At 36.6% G+C, this 24,407-nt stretch overlaps 1 protein-coding gene across 18 annotated transcripts in view; it reads right to left on the bottom strand.

Moving 5' to 3' along the window:
- Positions 1–24,407, bottom strand: part of SYNE1 (spectrin repeat containing nuclear envelope protein 1) — a 480,528-nt gene that overhangs the window by 311,254 nt on the left and 144,867 nt on the right. For 17 of the 18 annotated variants that reach the window (XR_015251658.1, XM_086708164.1, XM_086708163.1 and 14 more), the window contains 8 exons: positions 23,920–24,027; positions 20,362–20,499; positions 18,539–18,703; positions 9,257–9,369; positions 8,533–8,701; positions 3,202–3,298; positions 2,205–2,407; positions 365–529 (listed from right to left, as the gene is read on the bottom strand). Coding sequence is in view for 17 of the 18 variants with exons in the window: in XM_086708164.1 (XP_086564290.1) it covers positions 365–529; positions 2,205–2,407; positions 3,202–3,298; positions 8,533–8,701; positions 9,257–9,369; positions 18,539–18,703; positions 20,362–20,499; positions 23,920–24,027 (1,158 nt within the window). In the remaining variant the exon portion in view is untranslated. Of the gene's footprint in view, positions 1–364; positions 530–2,204; positions 2,408–3,201; positions 3,299–8,532; positions 8,702–9,256; positions 9,370–9,472; positions 9,649–18,538; positions 18,704–20,361; positions 20,500–23,919; positions 24,028–24,407 lie in introns of those variants that run through there. The other variant, XM_086708167.1, reaches the window with a different exon arrangement.

Consider the following 24,407-nt stretch of genomic DNA (forward strand, 5'->3'; position numbering starts at 1 on the left):
ACATTTACATACTTTCTAGAATTGTTATATGGTAAGAAAGACTGATTCCTGATTCTTATTTTAGATACACTTGAAGGAAGTCCAATTACTGTGAAAAAAAAAAAACTAGCACAGAAGTGAAGAATTATGATTTCAAACATGAGGCCCCATATGTCAATACAATCCTTAACCGAAGTATACATTTCTGTAATGTGTAAGTGGGAAAGAATAAAGGACCCAAAATAAACATAACAGTTCCAAACACATCTGCACTCTGCCTAAATAAGTCCATGCTGCAACAATAAAACAGCCTCTAAACGGACTGTTTATCAGCATGTTTGTAACACATGCATGTTCTAAGCATACATAGATTTGAAAGACATACTTGCTTGACTTCCATAAACAACTCCCTCCACCGTCCATTGAGCAATAGCAATTGCTGTTTAAGATCTCGGGAAACCATTTCATCACATGTTTCAATTAGAAAATTGCCAGCATCATTCATGGCAGCGTGCTGCTGTATCCAGTGAGGCAAGTTTCGAAAAAAATCCTAAACAATAAATGACGCACATTACTGTAAGCCACAAACCAAAACTCAACAAATGATACGGAAGTAACCAGACTATGTGAAATATCTTTGTTCTAAACTTGTGCAAATTTTAAGGTAAATCTTAGTTCTTTTTCCAAATGCAATTTTCAATAGAGAGGTTGAAAAATAGCTAGAAATGCTGAGTGTCGTTTTATAAGAACGGCTTGGCCATATCTTTTGCTGAAGACAAAAACAAACAAACAAACAAACACGTAATGACCATTTCCTGTCATTTCTATTTTACACATAAAAAAATGAATTTTTGTTGTGTAAAGGACTTGTACAGTCTTCAGGCTGGTAAATACCAGTGCCAGAGTCATATAAAAGGTACAACATTTTAGACTAATGTATAGTTTTCTTTGTGGATTATAAATAAACCTTTGACCTATTACCTTTGATTTTAAAATCTGAATATCGTGCATGAAGATAATTAACAATCATGGATATAAACCATTGAAAACAATTTTTGAATTAAATATCTGGGCCAGGAACACTGAATACAGTAACATCCTTTTTTATTCGTTTAAAGTTACTCCCCTGACAATGAAACAGTCTTCTGCTGATTTCAAGTTAATACATGTGTGCTTGTACATACTTATACACATACACCACAGTATAAACCAAGAATACCAAAGAGAATTCAAAATCTATTTTATAAAACCATGTGTGGGAGGACTTCCCACATAAATAGATGAGAACACTTCTGTTTCTGGTGGTTATATTCCCTTGGATGAAATTAACACATATGACATCTACTAGGGCATTGTCAGTCTAATCAGAAAAGCCAAAATCTGTATGGGTATACAATTCTTGTCATCCTCAGCTACACAAGAATTTTTCATCTGTGTGAAATACAGAGTGGTAAACATTTAAAAACAATGCATCTACTCGCAAAACGCAATCACACAAGAACTGATCTTGGACAGTAAGCACTAATTCTAATGTATTTACTATACTTTTTTAATGGGAGCCTGGCATTTTAATATCTTGTACTTATAAATTAATTTTTCATGGGAAAATGCCAGATTCCCATTAAGAAGTACATAATAAATCCATTTTATGTGATATTTTAATGTAAGTGACATTAAAGCAAAACAGTAACTCTTGAACACACACATACACACCTGGAATCGAAGGAAAAAGATCATTCTTGCCCAGAATAAGACCTTTGACTGAGGGTTGATAAAATGCAAAAAAGAATATCCAAAGAGACAAAAACGTGATGGCCCAGATGTTCAACTGGCATGTGTCATTATACAGAGTCAGTATTATGTTATCCTCTCTTCAATTAGGAAATCCACAGAGGTCAGAGCCTTTCAAGTATAGACTTTATAGTGAGTATAGCGACCTCTGTTGCCCACTGGGTTTGGGTGTCCCGCCATCGGTTCCTCCTCTTCTGAACACAAAAGCAAAACACTGAACTGATCAGATAGGGAACTGTTTTAATATAACTCCTATAAAGCAATGCATTTCTTGGCCTAAAGGAATTTACTAACCTGAAGGCACAGTTTTTCAGGCAAGTCAAGATTCTTGAGTCAGACTTGCAAAGATATAACACTCTCTAGAGAACTATGCTGTGAGAGACTCATTTCTAAGTTCGTGTGTACTCAGTTTCTTTTGTAGGAAGCGACATTACCTTTTTGGCATGCTCTGATTGATTTAGCATTTTCTCAGCATCCTCCAGCCAGGCCTGAAGACTAGCCACAGTATTGCCATATCGATCCCAGTTCGCGATGACTTCTTCCAGCATGCTTCTCACGCTCCTGACCTCTACTGAGAGGTTCCTCCACTGGGCTGTGGTTTCATTCATGAATTTCATCACATTCTCGGCTTCTTCCACTAGAACAGATCAACCAAAATAGAATCCTTACTTTTTATTCGAAATCTACCAAACCTTTTTTCTATGGTCTATATACTGGTTTGCACTTATAATTCTTCTTCAGATTATGAAGTTAACAGATGAAATGTTAGAATTTTACTCAGCAAATGCTGGGGATGTGTTATACCATATTCACAGCTTTTTACAAAGATTAGAGGTGATAATATATTTAAAATTTTTGATAAGTGGGATGCAATAAATGACATATATATTTGTTCACATTTTGTATGTACTCAAAGAGATGCTCACATATATAGTATTGATCACAAATGCTACAGTTCATTTTCGATTCAATATGACAGATATATTTACAAAATGAAGCCAACATATGTTAGTTACAATTTGTGTATCCACACTAACTTAAGTTTTCATTTACTTGATAATGATACTCAAGTTACTGTTTTTTTCACTTAATCCGCAGAACTGCAAATAGGTTAGAAAATCACAGTTTAGACACTGAACACTTCTTTTGCCCCTTCTCAGAAGACCACAGGTGCATCACACACACACACACACACACACACACACACACACACACACACACACCATTATTACACAGGTTAGACAGGCATTGCACAAACTCAAGGGGACTGAATCCAATATGTGAATCCAATATGTGCTCTCCAGGCCAATGGCATGGTCATAAAAAGATCCTTCAGGGAAAAAACAAAAAATGATGTGATCACACAGAAACCTGTAGGTTCTAAATTCTACTGCGTTCAACATCGCAACAAATTCTGTCAGTGTTTTTTACCTGAACCATCAGCTTTGACGTACATCTCAGCTGTCTGTTTCAAGATCTGGTATGTCACTTCATATTGTTCAAAGAACTTGCTATTTTCTATAAAAGACTAGAAAGGGGTAATGGTTAGAAGATGGCAAATTCTAGGCATATGTAGAAATACTGAAGTCAGTTTCTTCAGGATACATATATGGATATTTTGCCCAAATTTACCAACCTCAACCTTTTTAAAAAATATATCAAATTAAATCAACTGCCATAAAATAACCTGATTATTCTGAGAATATAAACGGATTCCACACTTTTATTCTAACTCAGCACTATTGAGAAAATACTCTATTTCTTCTCCACCCAAGGGTTTGTTTTTAGAACAGACTGAAGTTTCTCCAGACAACCTGGGGCTAACATTTAGAAAGCACTAAATCTGGAAGAACATTTTAGTATCCAACTGTGTTTTAGCTGTGGGATTGTGTGGCTCTTTGGACATTAATTCTAGTGAAAGATGGCTCTGAGGAACTTAGATTATAAATAAATGGCACAGTGCACACTTTCCTCAAAACAGAAAGTACAAAAATGTTTACTAGTAGAAAAATTTTAAATAATCACATATCTCATCTACAATTACAAAAATTACTGGGGTGCCTGGGTGGCTCAGTTGGTTGAGCATCCAACTTTGGTTCAGGTCAAGATCTCATGGCTCGTGAGTTCAAGCCATGTGTTGGGCTCTGTGCTGACAGTTCAGAGCCTGGAGCCTGCTTCAGATTCTGTGTCTCTCTCTCTCTCTGGCCCTCCCTCCTGCTCTGTCTCTCTGTCTCTCAAAAATAAGTAAACATTAATTTTTTTAAAAATTACAGACAATATGTATCTATACCTGTATGTAATTTACATATTACATATTACTATTACTGTTACTATTACTAGAGTAATAGTAATTTACAAACTGACATGTAAAATTTAGAGCGCACAAGAAATCCTTAGGTAAATGTTATTGTGAACTCCAGGAAATATGAAATAGCTCCTGTTTCAAAGACTGGTCCTGCTATTATAAAGCCAAAAAATAATGCAATTATAGTTAACAACATATCACCAAAGGCTCTTTAATTTCTATTAAGTATAATTAGTTCCTCTGATTTGAATCCTCTAAAATACTTGATTAGTGTATTATAAAATGCAAATTAGCCTTTAAAAACCAGCTGAAGTCCAGTGTAATATGCCGATGAATGCTTAATATGGAGATGCAAAATGTTTGAGTGCAGATCTAAAACTTCACAAAAAATTTCACAGACATCCCTCAATTTCATTGATAAATGTTTATCATATTGCAAGATAATACTTAAAAGCATTACATACATAACACATTGCATAGCATTTTATGCTTATAAAATGTTTTATTTATGTATTAATTATTCTTCAGGAATAGAGTGAATAGAGAAAGCTCTGAGTTACTTGGAATGAAGGATTCCATGATGAATATTTACTTCAGTAACTTAATAGGCTGTATTATTTTTGTCTGAGAATGAAGTAAAACAATAGTTGTCTGGCTAATTAATTTTTCAGCCTTTTGTTCTACTTCATTAACCTTCCCTGTTCTCCAACTAGGGGAAGAGTAACTTACTGTAATTTAAATTTAGCATAATTTAACCAAATGAACATACCATAATTTGATCAAAAAAAGAAAGTTACAACTAATTTGTAAGACACTGTAGACCACTGAAGAGATAAATATATTTGGCAATGTTTAAAAAATAGTCTCCATTTATTTTTGGCTCAAATTTCAAGAAGCTAATGGAAAAACAATTGTTCTAAGTGTCAGAAGAATGGGAAATTGCACCTGTCTGGACAGAAAGACTTAATTAAATATGCCTTTCCTAGAGTTGTTTACAAATTAATTAAGAATGAACACGAGAACAAATACAGAGTAAATCCATTTAGTAACATGAATTATTTTATCTATTAATATCATTTTGGTAGGAGGACTGCTAAATCTCCTTTTCACCAGGAGCTATCTGGACAGTCTCTCAGAAGGGTGTAAACACAAAAGTATACTTAAAATAATAATGGGATTAATTTATTTCTTTCAAAATAAGGCTTACTTTTTGGATATCAAGTTCAACAAATAAGCCATGTTATTGTTGATAGCACTTCAAGAAAATTAAGATACCTCTTTATCCCACTAAATTCAAAGTATTAGTGGAAGATACTAAACTTCTACTCTTCTACTTAGTGGAAGATCAATGTAGAGATAATAAATAAGTTTCACTTATTGATTTCACTTGAATGGAGCTGAACCAGGTAATTTAATATTTTAAAAATCATCTTTGAGAAGAGGTTTTAACAGAATCGCCTACTTACATTGATAAAATAATTACAAATAATAAAAAAATTCACATTACTTATGTTGCATTCATATAGGCCACAATTCTAAGAGTTCTTCTTTTATGAAAAAGAATGATCTTCTTTCTTCCATAGTAAAACTGAAGCATGTGTTAACAAACATGGCCATGTCAAGAACAATTCTGACAGCAAAAACCAAAACAATTATCTCCTGACTTATATTACAGTAGGTAATCTCTTATGAATAGTATGTGGCCTAGATTTAATTAGCAAGCATTCATGAAATATTTTCCAAGAATTTCTTTAGCTCACAACAGCTGCATACCTGAGCACCTAGTACAAGAGGTAAGTAGGAAGCACATTTTTTTGATTCTCTAACCCTTTAAAAAATGATGTATTTTTTTGCATATGAATAAGATGAATTGAGAATTCAAACTAAGGAAGAGATAATTATGGAACCTTTACATCCTGCATATTACTTTGGTTATTAGATGATGTAGCAGCATATGGCTCATTACAATAAATTTTTTTAGAAACCAAGGGAAGGACTGGATTTAAGAACTTGATTTTATTATTTTGTTTGAAAGTCTTCACTCTTTGAAATGGTCCGTTCTAAAGAAAATTATTTTCTCACAAATTCCAAAGGGATAAGAGAAGCTCTAAGGGGTGTGAGATGAAAGGAAAACAATATGTGTCCATCTTTGTTTCTTACAAAAGCCCCTATTACCCCATTATTATTATTATTATTATTATTACTAAAAATTTGGGAAAAACTAAGTCTCCTAGAAATTAAGTTATTTATAAAGTCACATGGGTAGTAAGTAGCTGAACCATGATTCAACACATTCCCATGTAACATCCATTTAGTAACATGAATTATTTTATCTATTAATATCATGTCACAATCTCTCCTACCTCACCACCCCCTGCCCCAATACCATGCTGCCTATAACATAAATAATAACAACTCTCACTATCAGGCTATAGTATATTAGCATAAAATATTGTCAGATATGAGCTAACATTAAATGGTACTAATATTTACATGAGCTATACTCCTTAGTTCACTAAGCTACAGGAGATCATGTTAATTATTTGGTGTTTTAAGTTCAAAAAAAAAAAAAAACTTTTCACAGCCAATTTTGTTAGATTAGTAAAAAGTTCAGTACTTAAGCATGGCTTTTGTTCGGGAAGATGTGATTTCAAATCCTGATTCTACTTCTTACCAACTGTGCCACCTAAAACATGTGGGTTGAGCATTGAAAGGCTTGATTCCCTCAGTGAAACCATGTGAAAATGCCACTGGGGTTGTCACTGGGTTAGAAGATCACACATGGAGGACACTGGGCTCATGGACAACACACAACATCCCAGTTATTAAAACTATTAAACAAAAAAATACTTTAAGGCCCTTTTCAGAAAAGATGGGTTAGCCATAAATAGGTATTTTTCACTACGGAATAAGAATATGCAGAAATGGTCATAAAAATGTCACATGTGTAGCATAATTATCAAGTTTGCCAATTATTTTAAGTTGTGTAGCAGTTTAAATCTAGCAGCTTAGTGAACTTCTCTTCATGGAGAAAACAGAAGTACTGTTTTTCTTTAATTAATATTTATGAAAGTTTTATCATTGTAACAACTCTCTACTTACATATCTTTTATCTGAGAAGTTCAAAGAGAATTACTAACATCATTGTATTAGAACATTAACCTGGTGGAACAGCCCCATTAAGCATTTCAGTCTGATTGGCTGTCCTTAAATAGCTAGAACAAAGACAGATCTGCATAATTACCTACTGAGCTCAGAGTGTATCATTTGACATGACTAAATCCAAAAATATAAATGCATGTCTGTAATTTAATATTTAAAAGACTAACGTAATTGCTTGAAATTAAAAAATAAGATTTTTCATGACTTTCCATAACAATTAAATATGAATAAGGGAAACATACCATATAACAGATTTCACATTTTTTGACAAATGTTTCCAAGACAATTATAGTAAACCTACAGGAAGATTTTACTGTAAACCTATTTATTTTCCAAATGCATCTTGTTCAGTAATCACTTTAAAAATGTAATCAAAATATAGCAAAATACATTCTGGTTCTAGAATGCTTCAGCAAAGATATGGTTTTAATCAACATTCAATCATTCCAGTTACAAAGCTCACTAGTCAGGTTAGAAATGGATTTGTATTTTAAACTTATTAATTTATCAGTTTGAATTTGTGATTAAACACAAGTGGAAAAGTACAGGACTGAGATGCCTTATGAATATAAACTTTGAAAACAAGTTTGTATTGCTAGTAAATTTGGAGGGGGTATGTTTAGCTAACAGAAATAAATTACCTTTAATAAATAACTCTCTAATTACATGTAATGAAAACTGATAGAACAACCTAATTTCTTCATTAATGCAAGGCTACTATTCCATGTAAATATAGAATTATTTATACTGACAGCCCAAAATATAAGATAGTCTTTAAAAATTAAATTGGTACAGAGATTCACAGACAGAATTTTACTTTTCCTGAATGCACACAAGAAGCAATGAAACTCAGAGACGTGCTGGACCTAATAACCTAAAAACTAGACAGTCCCCTTTTGGATAACAGAATTTTCTGAACTACTAATGATTCTTTCTTAGAGACGTGAGGATGATCTTTAAGTATTTTAATTCAGTTTCAATAGTGAGCTCACAATCAAAGTCATGGGTATGCAATGCAAAAACTTTTTTTTTTTTTTTTTTTTTAAGCAATAAAGCCAGTCACAATGGTTCGGTATGATTCACGAAGCTAAGTCTTTCTGTATTTCCAAAGAATATAAGTGTATATTTCAGGTTACCATGAAAAGCTTACTAACTTCTATCAAACCCATTTAACATACTGGTACCTTCATGTTTAAATTCAAGATAAAAATGATAACGTCAAAGCAACCGATAGGTATTAAATGCTAAATCCACGTGTCCTCTGATTTCTTTGTCAAAGCACCAGACAGACTTACGATGTAGTTCTGTAGAAGGAGCTCCACGGACTCTCTCCTCCCATACTTGATGATCCAAGATTTCAGCTTTGACTCTGCAAGAACCAGCAGTGAGAGCAGACGGTACTTTAATTCTAGAAATTCCATTTTCATTAAGTGTAGCTCTGATGTGGAGGAAACAAAATGAAACCTAGAAATAAAACACCGAGAATTTACAGAATGTAAGTAACTAATAGTAACAGAGCAGTGCTTATTTAACCTGTTACACGTCAGTGCTAAATATAATACAAGCACAAAGTCTTCTAAACTCTGGCTGATCAATCACTATCAGGGGCTCTGATTCCTTTTCTAGCTCTGGATTTAAAGGCAAATCGTGATTGATTGAAGTATTTAATTTAGTTCTTTCCCCTGCCAAGACAACTCTCATCTGTTTCTTTTATAAGCTGTTTTTGCAATATTACATAATGTTCCTCACAGTGCTGAATAAAAATACAGCCTCTGAAGAAACCATTTCTGTGATTTCCAGGCTGTGGGGATATTCAGGTTTACTCTCTGCAAATAATAACATATTAGGATGTTAGCATTCTTAGCATGTTATGGGAGCTCAATTTTTATGTACTAAATGTAAGCACCTCTGTTTAAAAAAAAAACCAACAGTCAATTCATTGAAAAGAAAAGAAATGGAAGAAACATCCACCGAGTTTTTAAAAAAAGACACTTCATTTCAAACCAGCCATTCTCTTACCTCTCGGCCATGTCCTCTAATTGATCAGGTGGTACCGGGATCCCGTTAACAGATCTGGTCCGGTAGATTTCATGGAATGCTCTTTTGTGGGCATCTGTGTTTTGAAGCAGATCCTAAGACACGATTTAAAAAAAAAAATAAAAAATGAGAAAACATGTTCACAGGAGGCTAGGAAGCATAATTTTCAGCTTGTACCGATGAGTCAATGTACTCAACAATTTGATCGTGCTGCTCCATCCAGATGTGGCTTGGTGCCTTTCATAGGCTTTTTACCTTGTACAGGAGCCCCGGTGCTTATTCCTAAGACCTGTGCTAGAGCTGTATCTAATAATTATGGCATCTTTTAAACACACAGACAGTTGCAGAGCAATGTATTCAGACATTTTAAAGGCACATGGTCCAAAGGAAAATGTAGTTGCTGCTATAAACAATGATGTGTTAGGATTTTTCTCTTTCCTTGATTTTGAATAAACTGGTTTTTAGAAGCTTAAAACTAAGCAAGACTAGTTTAACCCTTAGTTTTTAGAAGCTTAACACTAAGCACAACTAGTTTAACCCTTTAATGGTTTTATATATAAATATACATATATATATGTACACACATATATATATCACTATTTTTATTTTACTTCTAACACATGCAGACTATTATAAAGTGAAATTTGCTTGCCATCTAAAGTAAGTCATATATCACGATATTATTAAATATTCTTATGGTTAGAAGATTTCAAACAAGCACAGGGAATGTCCTATAGAAATCAGACTGGAAAGATCAAATGTGATGTTTATAAATATTCTTTATAGGCTGTATAGAACTACACAAATTTTAATATTTTATTTCTATTTGTTTTCTGAGTTTTTCATTGTTGGTAGGCTTATTCATATAAAGACTTCACAGGTGTTTCACAATTCCTAGCCAATTTCTCATATAGAAGCAAAGAGAGATGAAAGATGGTTCATGCCATATTCTCTAGAGTTTAGTTTGTTTCTCAATAACAGAATAAACACCCAGCAGTTTGTCACTCAATGAATAGTAAGACCCATTAGCCCATCAGGATAATACATTAAAATTAGCATTTAGTTTAACCCACATGAAGATTTTGTGGATTAATTGGACAAAATAGAAGCAATAAAAAGCATAAAGCCACAAGTAAGAGAGACATTTGATGGAAGGGGGAAAAAATGAAGGCACTCATATATAAATTAAAATGTTAAAGTCATATGTATTTGTTCACATAAAGGTCATATGTGTTTGTGCCTTTTAATTTGAGGGACATTAGCTTTTGCATTGTAGAAAAATCCAAGGGAAAACTATTTCTATCCTGGTAAATTTTGTTATTATAATATATTGATCTGCTTGGAATTGTAGGTAACTGCTCAGATATTCACAAGTTTCTCAAGCCCAGAGGGAGGGCATTCTGTGCAGGAGCTGATCACAGGGGACAGAAGACTGTCTTAGAGCAACTAATGGCTATGAGTATTTCAGTCACTCTTTTCTTCCTTTATAACCTCCTGGCACATTTCTATGGCTTATGATCTTCGCTGAGACCCACTCAAGTGAGTGCAGAGCAAATTTAGACCCATCACCACGCCCAGCTCCGATTTATTCTATGTGACTATATGTTAATGTGTAAGTAGGGGTCTCTGACTATATTGGAATACCCATATGTCCAGTTGCCTTCTAAGAAGTCTTCCTTATTATAGTCAGTATCTAGTTAACTGAAAATATCATTACAAGGTATCAAAACAAACAAAAACATTTTTAAAAATATGATAAAGAAACTATAGTGGGCATGATGTCACTGGGATCTCTGAAAAGCCATCTCACTAAAAACCAGCTAGATGCTGAGCACAGTCTGTGACTTTAATTCACTGGTGCACTTGTAGGAAGTAAGGAAAATCTCTTAGGTCTCCCACTCCTGTTAAAATATGACCCAAAACTGAGGCGCCTGGGTGGCTCAGTCACTTAAGCATCTGACTGTTGATATTGGCTCAGGTCATGATCTCATAGTCGTGAGATCAAGCCCTGTATAGGACTCTGCACTGGACATAGAGCTTGCCTGAGATTCTCTCTTTCCCTCTTTCTCTCAAAATAAATAATTAATTGATTTTAAAAATTATGACCCCAAACTGGATCACAGACCTAGCAAAAACCAATGGGAAAAGCTGATTGTTTGGGGCAAAAATCTATACCATGACTGCAGAAGTTGAGTCTTGGAACTTGGATAAGGTGGTAACAATAAAACTCAGAATCCTAATGAGCCAGAACCCTCAAATACTAACAAAAGAAAACTGGTATGAGTGTAACAATATCAGACAAACTAGATTTGAGAATAAAAATCATTATATCATTAATCGCTTAAGGATGAAACTTCCAATTTACTAGTGTCTATGTTAATTCTGAACATGCCTAAGAGAAAGCTTCAAAATGCATTGAGTAAAAACTGATGGGACTATAGGGAGAAACTGACAAATCTATGCAGCTGTGGGAGCAGTCAGTGCACCTCTCTCAGTCACTGAGATGGAACAAAAGAAGTACTAGCATAGTAGGGGTGGGGGGCAGGGGAGAAGGGAGGAGAGGGAAAGGGCTGTCAATCGGTGGACCTCACAGGCCTTTGTAAGAATTTTGGAATGCTTATTTTAAGTAGGCAGAAGCTAGTGGGAAGTTTTGAGAGGGGTGAAATGAATAAACTTGCATTTTAAAAGCATTGCTGTGGCCATGTTATTGAAAATGCCCTATCCTTGATACGTTGCTTTCCTTAGCTTCTAAGACAACACAGGAGTTGGATTCCCTCCCACCTCACCATTTGCTCTCTCTCATACTCTTCTGCTGGTTCATCTTCTACTCTTTGATCTCTGGATATTAGATTCCCTTAGGTCTCCGTTCTTGACAGTTTTTTCTGTCTATGCTTCCTTATTTAATATCTTTAGTCTCAAAGCTTTCAACATCCTTCTATATGCCAATGATTCTGAAGTTATCTCCAGCCTCTACCTGTGTCTTGAGCTCCTGTCTCTTATCTCTTACTGCCTACTCTACATGTCCACCTAGATGTGAAGAACTCTCATACTTAGCATGCCCCAAACTAACCTGTCGATCTTTTTCCCCAAACCTGCTTCACTGTCTCTCCACCTCAACTGATGGAAATTCCATTCTCCAATTGCTCAGTTGAAAAATCATAGTGTCAAATATGACTCCCCTTTCTTCACAATCAGTATCTAATGCTACAAATTGCTCTGCCTTAAAATTATTCAGGGGTGCCTGGGTGGTTTAGTCGGTTAAGCATCCAACACTGGCTCAGGGCACCATCTCATGGTTTGTGAGTTTGAGCCCCGCATAGGTCTCTCTGCTGTCGGCACAGAGCCCACTTCAGATCCTCTGTCTACCTCTCTTTCTGCCCCTCCCCTGCTCACTCTGTCTCTCTCAAAGATAAATAAACATTAAAAAAATATTCAGAATCTGACCATTTTTCATCATCTCTAGAACTACCATCCTGGTTCAGGCCACTCTACCTGGATTACTGCGACTGGTTCCCTGGCTTCTACCCTCTATTACTAAGCCAGGCTTTTCTCACACAAGACAGAGTGATGTCATCATTCTTTGGGTAAGAAAGTTGATGAAAAAAGATGGTTAGAGTCCAACAAAGAAAATCAACAGTGTCAAAAGTGCAATTAAGGAAAGAAGGAAGATGCAAAGAAACAATATTGGGGAAAAATAGGAGCTTAACTACAGGCACAGAAAAGATTACCAAAAAAAATATATTTTCAACTATTTTGAATAATTTCATGGCAATAATATTGAAAATGTAGTCAAATGGACAATTTCCCAGTAAGTATAAATTGGCGTTATTGACCCAGTTAAAATTCTGAAAGCCTGAATATTTCTAATCATTTTCAGGGGCTGGGAATACAACTGTGAAAAAACAAACAATAATTCTTGCCCTTACAGAGTTCACATTACAGTATAGAAAACCAAGCACTAACTGAGATACAGAATTAAAAGAGCAGTTGAGATGCAGATAAATACTAAGAGAAAAATCAAATAGAGAAGAGGGAAAAGGAGTTGTGATTTCAAAGGGGTGGCCAAGAAAGTGTTGACTAATAGGTGACATTTCAGTAAAGGAAAAAAGGAGACAAGGAAGAACATACTGAGAGACTGATCAGTGGGAAGATGTTTCAGGCCAAGGAAAAGAGAACATAAAAGACAATGGCAAGGGCAAAGGGGTTGAGGTGGGGATGTGCTTGCCTGTTTGACATCATCTTTTCAGTGAAGTTTCACTGACAACCCTCATTAAAACTGCAACGCCCCATGGGGCGCCTGGGTGGCGCAGTCGGTTAAGCATCCAACTTCAGCCAGGTCACGATCTCACGGTCCGTGAGTTCAAGCCCCGCGTCAGGCTCTGGGCTGATGGCTCAGAGCCTGGAGCCTGTTTCCAATTCTGTGTCTCCCTCTCTCTCTGCCCCTCCCCCGTTCATGCTCTGTCTCTCTCTGTCCCAAAAATAAACGTTGAAAAAAAAAAAATTGCAACACCCCTAATATTCTCTGTCCTTTTACTTTCTAACTGAAGATAAATTTTACTTATTAGTTATTTATGTTTATTATTTCTTATATGCCTCCCCCCATTAGAAGGCAAGTTATATGAGTGTAGGAATTTTGGTCTGTTTTTCTTCTGGGTGTATCACAAATGCCTACAACACCACTTTGCACACAGAGAGTGCACAATAAATATTTGTGCAAAGACCGGGAAAGATTAGAAAGGCACAGCAAGAGGAGCAGAAAGAAAATGAGGAAACCAAATGAAGAAAGTGTTTCAAGGATTCAGAAATAACTATGTGAAATCCTTTTAATAGGCGAGGTAGGACGAGGACTGAGAATTGACCATTAAGTGAGGAATAAGGAGAACTCTCATGTACCTGACATGACTAGCATGGCAAGAGAAACCTTGATCCCAATGGGTTCTAGAAAGAATTGGAAAAGACAGTTCTGAAACCAAAATGAGCATGATAACTCTTTCAAAGAGCTTCACTGAAAAAGGAAGGAGGAAAAATGGACAGTAGCTGGAAGCAAGAGTAGGAGGAAGAAGGACAATTTTTATTTTTTAAATTTTATTTATTTTTTAAAAAATCTCTAAGAGGAGAGGATTGACAGCATATACTTTATGTCGGTGGGAAAAATCCAGCAGAAAGAGAAAAAAAATTAAAAAGGCAAGAACTAGAGGAATTGTTTACTGGAGAAGAGCAGGGAGGATGGGCTCTCATACACTACACATGTGGAGGGGCTGGTCTTAGATCAGAGCACAGATGGTTCATCCCTAGTAACAGAAGTGAAGACTGGGTATTCAGGCACAGATGCTTGTAGGTGGGTTGATGTGGTCGTGGGAGCTGGCGGAAATTCTTTTTTGATTGCTTCTATTTTCTCAGAGAAATAGGAAGCAGTGTCACCAGCTGAGAGTAAGGATATGGGAGGAGGTGTGGAAGATTTGAAGGAACAAGGTATGGAATACTTGTCCCTGAAATAAAGAGGCAATGGAATCGGGAAATGCCTTTGGAGTGCCAGGCAGCAGTAAGGACCCACTTGGGTTAGTCATCGTGCCTGGGGGTGTGTTTTTCTGCAGGCACACTCAGCGGCATGTGCGTGGGCAGGGACTAGGAAGAGAGTTGGCTTCAATCGGGGTTATGTTTTAATCAGGACAACAGGACAAAGGAAACCTGGTCAAGACAATTAGCGTACGTACAAAGGAGTGACCTTTGCGGATTCAGCACTGAATTTAAATAGAGTACAAAAGGAACGAATGCCTTGAAGAGGGTGAGACTCAGTAAAATCAAAGGATTAAAGAGCACGGAGTCCGTGCGTTTTGGAGCCAGGGCAAGTTTGATTGGACAGTGAGATACATGCTTAAAGAAGACATTGAAGGAGTTTCAGTTACTGGTGATGACAAGTTCTAGACTATGCCTTATGCCCATCAGGGGCATAGAGGGAAGGATGGGATCACTGAAAGACAGGAGATCAAGAAACTAAGAGGCCAGGTTTTTGGCAGAATCATCTATGGGTTACTGAAGTTTTATTGTCATGCAGGAAATTAAATCTTCAAAAAAGGAGGGGAAGTGACCTATGTAGGATTGATAACCGCAACACGGATGGGTAGTAGGTGGTAGAGTTTGATGGCTATTTTCATAATTCCTTAAGACGAAAAGCCTTACTTTGCCAACGCTCTACTACTAAAAAAATAACTAGTAAGTTTAATTACTCTACATGTATTACATGCAATAGTTTTGCGGGCATAGTTAAGTTTAGAGTTTAAAACAATCTGGACTACCAGCTACGTGACCTTGGGCAAAGCACCTAAACTCAGTCTGCCTGAAGTTTATTCATTGACAAAATGAAGATAATAATAATAGTTGTCTCACATCCTGCATGCCAACTGCTTAGCAAAATAAAGTACTTAAGACAGAAACATAGCTGAATACTCAATTATAGTTAACTATGACTATTTTTGTCATCTTCCTAGATAACTATGCATTAAGGTATCTGGAAAATAGAAAAGCTAGTAAAGGTGTATCTTGCTTTTCGGAATAATATGATCCTACCTACATGTAAGTTAAGTTAAAAAAAAAAAACTTCGGTAGAACCATTTATAAAATAACCCCTTTGCAAAAAAAAATTAAAAATTATCTGAATCATGTTTTTAAACACTGATTATGTATTAAGAGACAATCGTCATGTGGTATGTTTTTTTTTTAAAGATGTGAACCATGCAGAAAACCAAAAATTTGAGATCTTGATAGCCTATCTAAGTTTTCATGGCAAAAGCCATAGTTACTTTTGGACTGGGATAAGTAGACAATATTCTCAAACATTCTTGCTTATGTATTAATGAGTCTTATATTGTGCTTTTTTCCATTATTTGTGTAACCCCATCTCAGGATTTCCCCCTATTCTTAATATAGTGGGAACTGCATTTCCAAGCCAGCCCAATATTCCAGCACAAAGTAGTGATACCAAGTTGATGGGCTGATTCTTCTATTGAAGACGACTAGAATTTTAGTTATCTCAACAATGATTCAAACTGCTTACATCATCAAAGCTTATCTTATTTAGGTATCTAATAAATATATCTTAAATAAATGAGAATTGATTTTATAATTAACAACGACATTGTTTTATGACTCTACTATTCTCAGTACCTGTGCCCAGACCTAGTAAAAGTTCCTACCTCAGTAAACAGATCATTCTGGAGATTTGCCTTGACCTAGTCCTAGCCCTTACTTGCCTCTGCTTGCTTCCTGTTGTCTCTTCATTGCATTCCCTGACCTTCTCTTCAGTCCTTTCTGATTTTTAGTCTCAGATAAGCATCTTCTCCAGCTCTTACCCCTTCCCTTTCCCTACTCCATTTCATTTTGGTATTTATGGTTGTTCGTTACACTCTGGTAAAAAAGGTGGTTCCAGCTGCACAGTTGATGGTTGGCACAGGGTCTCTATCTCTCAAAGGAGCCAGGAGAGTCATGAGGGGCCTCAGTTCATATAATCACTGAGACACACGGACAGCGTGTGTGCATCCAACTTAAAACTCAACGTTCAGCAGGTGTTGCTGCAGCCTAGAGTGTGCAGTGAATTAACATGTCCGCTAAATCTTATCAACTGGTAAATAGCACAGCCAATATGCTTGGACATTTTCTCTGTGGTGGAGCATTTAAATCAGACCTAAGTATATTATGCAAACAACAAACACATGCTGTGTCTCAAACTTCTAGATTGGAGGCACCTTGTACATAAAACTGGCACACAGTAGGCCCTCGGCGTGTACTCACAGCATTAGCACATCTAACCCACAATCCATACCCATTCTACATCTGATTTTAAACCCTAAGGTAACTTCTTTTGTATGAATTAGTCACCTCAGTTACACACTATTTCAACTGTTACATGACGCATTAGGTGGTAGTTACAACGAATTGCTAATCTGTTGAAGCGGTATTATTGTGTAACCCTGTCTCAGCATTTCCCCCTATTTTTAATATACTGGGAATCTCAACAAGGACATAGCCCAGGTTTTTCTGCTTCTAAGAAGACTTAACCTGATTCAGTCCCAGAGAAAAATCTTGGGACTTGTTCTCTTATCCTCTATCTTCAGAGACAGTATAGACTGGATTTTATGTGTGTGTATCTCCACCGATGGAGCAGACGCCAAAGTCATGCTTACCAGAGAAGCAGATTCTAAGGAGTTCTCTGTGTGTTTTGTGTATGGTGGCGGTGGTGAGAAGGGGAGAGGCTAAGAGATCAACAGCAAAACTTAAAGTATCTGGAGAGACTGATTACAACTGAAGAAGGGCCAAGAATAAACGCAGAAAGGACCCTGACCGATTGTGCAGGAACACAAAATCTTGTTGCATCCGTTTTGTTTGGCAGCCGGATCTGGGGTGAGTGAGTCGAGCCGAGAGGGCCAAGAGCTGAAACTCCATGCCACCTCTGTACCTCTACATTTCTAGTTTCAAAGATAAGGTCCCAGAAGGGCCTGAAACCAAATCTGTCATGAATTTGCCTTACAGTCTAGTTTAGAACATAGAACAGTCTATTTCCTTGAAGCAGTAAAAAAATATTCCTATCTTGGCAGAAAATATACGTGAGCCACAGATTGCCCATATTTGGTCACCTCCCCTTGTCTGGTTTCCACATATACAGTAATCCCTACGATGACAGTAAATGAGGTACACAAACTCAATTGCACGAAACACAGGACTGAGTTAATATGATGTTAATGAAAAACAGCATTTTTAGTTAGGTCCCACAAAACCCAAAGAGGAAGATGTTACAATTTATACTAAGCACAACTGACTCTGCAGTACACTAAAAAAGTCGCAAATAAAAGTCATCAACGCCTAATCCCACCACTTTCTAAAATCCCCACTCTCCCTTGACCCCCTGCCCCCTCACAGCAAAGGACATAAAAACGTGGTAGCTTGGCTTGCCTTCCTTTGAGAACGGAGACAGGAATGAGGTCTAGAACCAACAGCCAACCACATTATTACATAAATGTGTCTGTGGGCTTACCTTTCAAAAAATAACATATAGCAACGGCAATAACAAAGATAACTGCCCAGAAAATTCTTCAGAAAATAAATCTACTGGAACTGTCGTTAGCAAGCAAGGAAGACGGATGTGCGACATTTCAGAACCTGTATGAATGGACACTTGGGAGACCCGCGTCAGTGGAAGGTCTAAACAGCCAAGTCTTCAGACAACACTAGGACTGCTGTGCAGGAAGGTCTCCCCACCAGAACTCTTACCTTGTGTTGCTCGCGTTTCCGTTGTATTGTGTTGGCCGTTTCCTCATGCACCTGCTGAATGGTTATTTCCTCTCTCAGGGCCACCTCCGCTCTGTATAACCAGGCACCTATGGTGCCCAGAGGTGCAGGGAGAGATTTATCAAGCTGTATATGCCAGTCAAAGAGCTGAAATACAAAAGTAGAAAAACAATGTCTCTCAGAGGACAATTCCTTAAATTCCCTCAAATGACTTTTAAAGCCCCCATGAGGATTTAACTTAATCATCTTGTGTTACTTTAATAACTATCAAGTAAGAAAATATCTGTGTTCTGAATGCGGTACTTTAAGAATGAGGAGGAAATTAGAGTTACAAGCAAATTTTAAGGAAACAAAATACACCTTAGACATGGAAGGGTATTATTGGGAACTTAAACAATTTTCTACCTATAGGAGTAGCACAAAGCCCCCACTGATTTTTCAATTTGGCTTTTGCTGAAAGGGAAAGGACTGGGTTTGCTGACGTGCTCCAGGATGTAGTTGTTATACACTGGGTACACTGTTGTGTATCCTTTAAAATCTCACACAGGGGAACAGGTGCAGAAAAATCATGGTCATCTAGATATCTCTGGAGGGAAAGGAACATTCAGGATTCTTTCTATGAAACTACAATTCCCTAACCATTTCTTCATTTCTTCCCCTTTATCCAATTCTTTTGGGGGTGGGGGGGTGGGGAGGAGAGTGCAAGAAGAGGAGAGGACAGAGGATCCACAGCAGGCTCTGTGCTGACAGGCTTTCAGCACCAAGCCCAATGTGGTGCTCGATCTCACGAACTATGAGATCATGACCTGAGCCAAAGTCAGACGCTCAGCTGACTGAGCCACCCAGGTGCCCTTCCACTTTATCCAGTCTTAAGCACTGTTTCCTAACTTACTGGAATACCAGATGGGATAGGTTGAGGTGCTTGGGAACTAACCTATTCTCTGGTAGAGTTTGTGGGGAAAAGATTAGATTATAAAAATGAAGTAAATAGAAGTTCAAGACAAATATTCTCAATAGTGATAGAAGTTTCAGTGACCAAGTTTGAAATCTTGGTCTTTAAGTTTGCAAAATATTAACATGAAATTTACTGAGCAGTTTTTCTTCAGGTTCATGAAAGACCAGATTAGAAGATTTGCTTAAATTAAAGCATGTAAAAATAAACGTGCATATACAAAGATTACTAACTATTGATGAAACCTAGCTATAGACTTTAGAGAAGTTATTGAGGCTCCATTCTTGGGAGAGTCACCTTTTCTAAACAACCCAGAATTTAGTTGTGTAAAGTGAGCAGTAACCCAGGTGGTCTTGCAGGATTTCAAGCCATCATCCACTACGTGCAACTACGTGTTTGGGGCGCCTGGGTGGCTCAGTCGGCCGGCTGAGCATCCGACTTCGGCTCAGGTCATGATCTCACAGTTCCTGAGTTCGAGCCCCACGTCAGGCTCTGTGCTGACAGCTCGGAGCCTGGAGCCTGTTTTGGATTCTGTGTCTCCCTCTCTCTCTGCCCCTCCCCCGCTCATGCTCTGTCTCTCTCTCTGTCAAAAATAAATAAAAATTTTTTAAAAATCTTACAAAAAATAAAAACAGAAAAAAGAAACTACGTGTAGGGCAGACAAAGCAGAAGAGTTGTTCAACCAAGTTCAGTACTTCCACTAACTTAAAGGAAAACTCCCATGGCTAAGTCTTTCCCTCCTCAGCTAGAGGCAGTAGGACCAGATGACATATCACTGTTTAGAAAACATGATGGAAAATGTTCTTGACTCAATTACATAAGCCTTAGTAAAATTAATCACGAGAGAACTTACCCTGGAGGACACTCTATCCCAGGACTGCTTTACCAATGCTTGGTCAAGTGACAATTTACCGTCTCTATGTACTGGTTGTATTAAATGTTCGATCTGTTTCCTTTTTATTTCATATTGAACTCTGAAGTGCTTAAATGACTAGAAGAGGAAAAACAGAAACGACATGGACACGAGTCAAAAACAGCAAAAGCAAAGGAAACCACATTTCCTAAATAACAATCCTTCATATTTGGATAACACTCAACATACGTTGTTGATAATAATGATGACAAGTCGTGATACTGATAGCACTGCCATTCATCAAGCCCTGATGATGAGCCTGGCCCCATGCTAACTGCTCTTTGCACATCATCTCGTCTGGCTTTCTCCATCACCCTACAACATCGACATGCCCTATTATTATTACCATAGGAAGCCCAGAGGTAACTTGGCAAGGGCAAGTAGTGGAGGCAGGAGTAAAACCTAAGATTTCTCATTTCTAGTTAAATAATCTATGTACAAGTCCATGCTCATCAAGAAATCGTAGAAAACAGGAATATAAACCTATGTTAATAATCAAAATAGTTGCTTTACTTCAAAGTAAATAACAGTTAAATAATAAACCAAATAACTTAGAGATACAAATTATATACATCAAAGTACTACTAATTTGAAGATATCTAAATTTGTGTTTAAGTAAGGCTATTTAAAGAGTTTTACATAGGGGACCTCATTTATATAATAATATTTTGCTTTAACTTTATGGCATTAAAATATTAATTATCGTGTCATTTCTTTTATCGTGGTGTGTATAACATAAATTTGTAATATGTAGATTTAACCATAAGTCAAATGTTAAACTAAAAAAGTAGTGATTTTAATAAAAGTTCTATATTTTACATTAAAATAGCACATCCTGGAATAAAAATTCCACGTCCAAATATGAATTGAACATGCCACTAAAATGTGTAACTATGTTAAAGAACGTAAGAATGGCCCTACAGAGTCTTGCAGGTAACACATCTGAAAGAATCCGAGTAAACAAACATGTAAGTTCACATGAAGAACACTGGGGGGAGACGGTGAGTAACTATTTTACCACAACTTTTATCTTCCGTTTCCTCCAACTTCACGTAATTTAAAAATACCAAAACATAAAATTGATCTTTAATTTTACTTAACAGAATTTCAATTTTATTCCACAGAATGAAAAAAATGGAAAATACACTGTTATGGTAAGTAGAAACAGAAAATGCTGATTATGTAAGAAACACACAGACGAAAATGTCCCCTATATTCAGATTTCACAAGCTCTCTAACCCTTTTTTAAGAAACAGCCCTTCATCTTTGGCCTGAAGGGAGTGTTTCTATTTTGTGCTTTTCTAGTCTTTTGTTTTCCTTTTATAAAATAACATCTGTACAACAGGTAACTTCATAATTTGGAATTGATTTTTTATAATTGATGCCTAAACTAAAACACACACTAGTCTAATAAGTAGATTTACTCTGTTGTTGTATTTCTATTCTCAGTTTACAGGTTTCATCATTTTTTAATGGGACTCATCCAGAAAATTGTATTTTTGAGAAAAAAAAGATTACACTAGCTTTCAAAGCAAAAAATGTACATACATATAAACACATACATATTGCTTTGCTATGTTCAAATAATATAATATTGACGCAATTATCCACCTAAAGTCAGGAAGAATTTATATGTGTTATATACAATCACACACTAATGCCAATGGCTATATCTTTTATCATCTGCCATGTTGAGTCTCATATCATTGCCCCTCTTTATGTAGCAAAACCAACTGAAATATAGACTAGGATATATTATAGTTTGGCCACTAAAATGCGATGCTGTTTTAAATAGGAAAATGTTCATGCTGCATACAGTGAATTACAATTTAGTGGGGAAAACCTGGTGTAAGACTATGTGCTTAGCAGTGAAAATTGGAAGCCAAAATCCAAGTACTAGCAGTAAAAGGAGACGGGGTGGGGGTGGGGGTGGGGGGCAGGGGGAAATAGCAGCAGCAACAGCCCTAGACTCGGTTTGAGTGCAACAGTGTCGAACCAGGCAGGTCACAATAGAAACTGATCCCATTAATGGGCTCACTCCAAATATTCATGTTGCCAGCCTTTATTAAATTCGGCTTATTCTATAGTAGCTTTCAATGTGGCGCTGAATTCATTTTTTGGTGGGATTTTTTGTTATGTGACATCTGCCAGATCATGAGTTGTAGAAAAACAACAACTAGATGTTTGTGTTTTGGGTCATCTCTAAGACTCTGAGTTCTAAGCCATGAAGCCTCCTCGGAGCTCTACATACAGGGAGGGTGGACACACACAACCTAGACCTACTAACGCCACCTCCGGGATACACCCAAAGGAAACGAAAACAGGATACTGAAGAGGTATCTGCACTGCCATGTTTATTGCAGTATTATTCACAATAGCCAAGATATGGAAACAACCTGAGTGCCCATTAATGGATGAATGATAAAGGAGAGATGAGATATACACACAGAGAGAGAGAGAGAGACAGAGAAAGATAGAGATAGATATAGATATAGACATAGACATAGACATAGGTATAGATATAGATATAGATAAAGATATAGATAAAGACATAGATAAAGATATAGATAAAGATAGATATAGATATAGATATAGATATTGATATAGGTATAGGTAGAGATAGAGATAGAGATAGAGATAGAGATAGAGATAGAGATAGAGATATGGGGGGGAGGGAGGGAGAGAGGGAGAGATGTCTATATTTCTAAATATCATAGAAAGGACATCCTCCTATTTGTGACAACACATTACGCTAAGTGAGATAAGGCAGACAGAAAAAGACAAATAATATACAATATTACCTCCATGTGGTATTTCAAAAAGCCAAACTCATAAAGACAAGTTAAAATGGTGGTTTCGAAGGGATGGGGGGTGAAGGTGGGGGATAGGACAGATACTATTTAAGTACACAAACTTCCGATGAGTAGTAAATAAATCCTAGAGATCTAAAAGCACAGTATAGTGAATATAGATGACAATATTGTATTATAGTCATCAGACTTGCTAAGAGACTGGAATGTAACTATCCCAACCACAAAAAAGAAATACTTACGCAATGTGACGGAGGTGCTAATTATTTCTACAAGGGCAATCATATTACAATATATAAATGTATTATATTTTTTAAAACTACTTATTTACCCAGAAATACAATTATTATTATTTTTTATTTATTTTCCAGAGAGAGAGAGAGAGAGAGAGAGAGAGACAGAGTGTGAGTGGGGGAGGGGCAGAGAGAGAGGGAGACACAGAATCCAAAGCAGGCTCCAGGCCCTAAACTGTCAGCACAGAGCCTGATGGAGGGCTTGAATCCACGAACTATAAAATCATGACCTGAGCCAAAGTTAGATGCTTAACAGACAATTATTACAATTGCATGCAAAGTTAAGATAACACATATTATTTCTTTAAAGATTTTTTTCTCACTAATATCATTAGAAAGACTGAACATGGATTAAAAAGCTTTTAAGAAACTGAAATCACTTCTTCATACATTACCTGATATTTATCCTGTAAATTTGATTCCATCATCTGTGCCCTTGTCAAATCTCTTTCAAATTGTTCTATCCAGACTTTCGTTTCCTTCAAAATTAGCCCGTCTTCTCTCTAGAAACCAGCAGACATTACGTTGTCATCAGTGACTGTACATTTATTTAATTGCTGATTAATACCTGGCTGATTCTAAAATGCCCCAAATATTTAGTAAGTTCCAATTGTCTCTGAAAGTTTTTCTCTCTCCTCTCCCTCACTTATTTTGGGAAATAAGAGGCAAAAGTTAAATCTAGAAAAATAGCTTAATTATCTTGCTGAATATTGAAATTATCCACCTCCATTACTTTCTCAAGAAACACTAATTTAATTAAGAGAATGTGCTCAAGAGGAAATGCCCTAAGTACAAAAATACTCAGGAAGAGCAATGGCTGGAGAGGACTGAACACATAGGCCTGGGGGTGCTCTTAATCCAAGGTCATTCATAGCCCAGAAGA

This window comes from Puma concolor, chromosome B2 (genome assembly GCF_028749965.1).
Source record: "Puma concolor isolate L17-30 chromosome B2, mPumCon1.1.hap2, whole genome shotgun sequence".
Taxonomy (NCBI): Eukaryota; Metazoa; Chordata; class Mammalia; order Carnivora; family Felidae; genus Puma; species Puma concolor.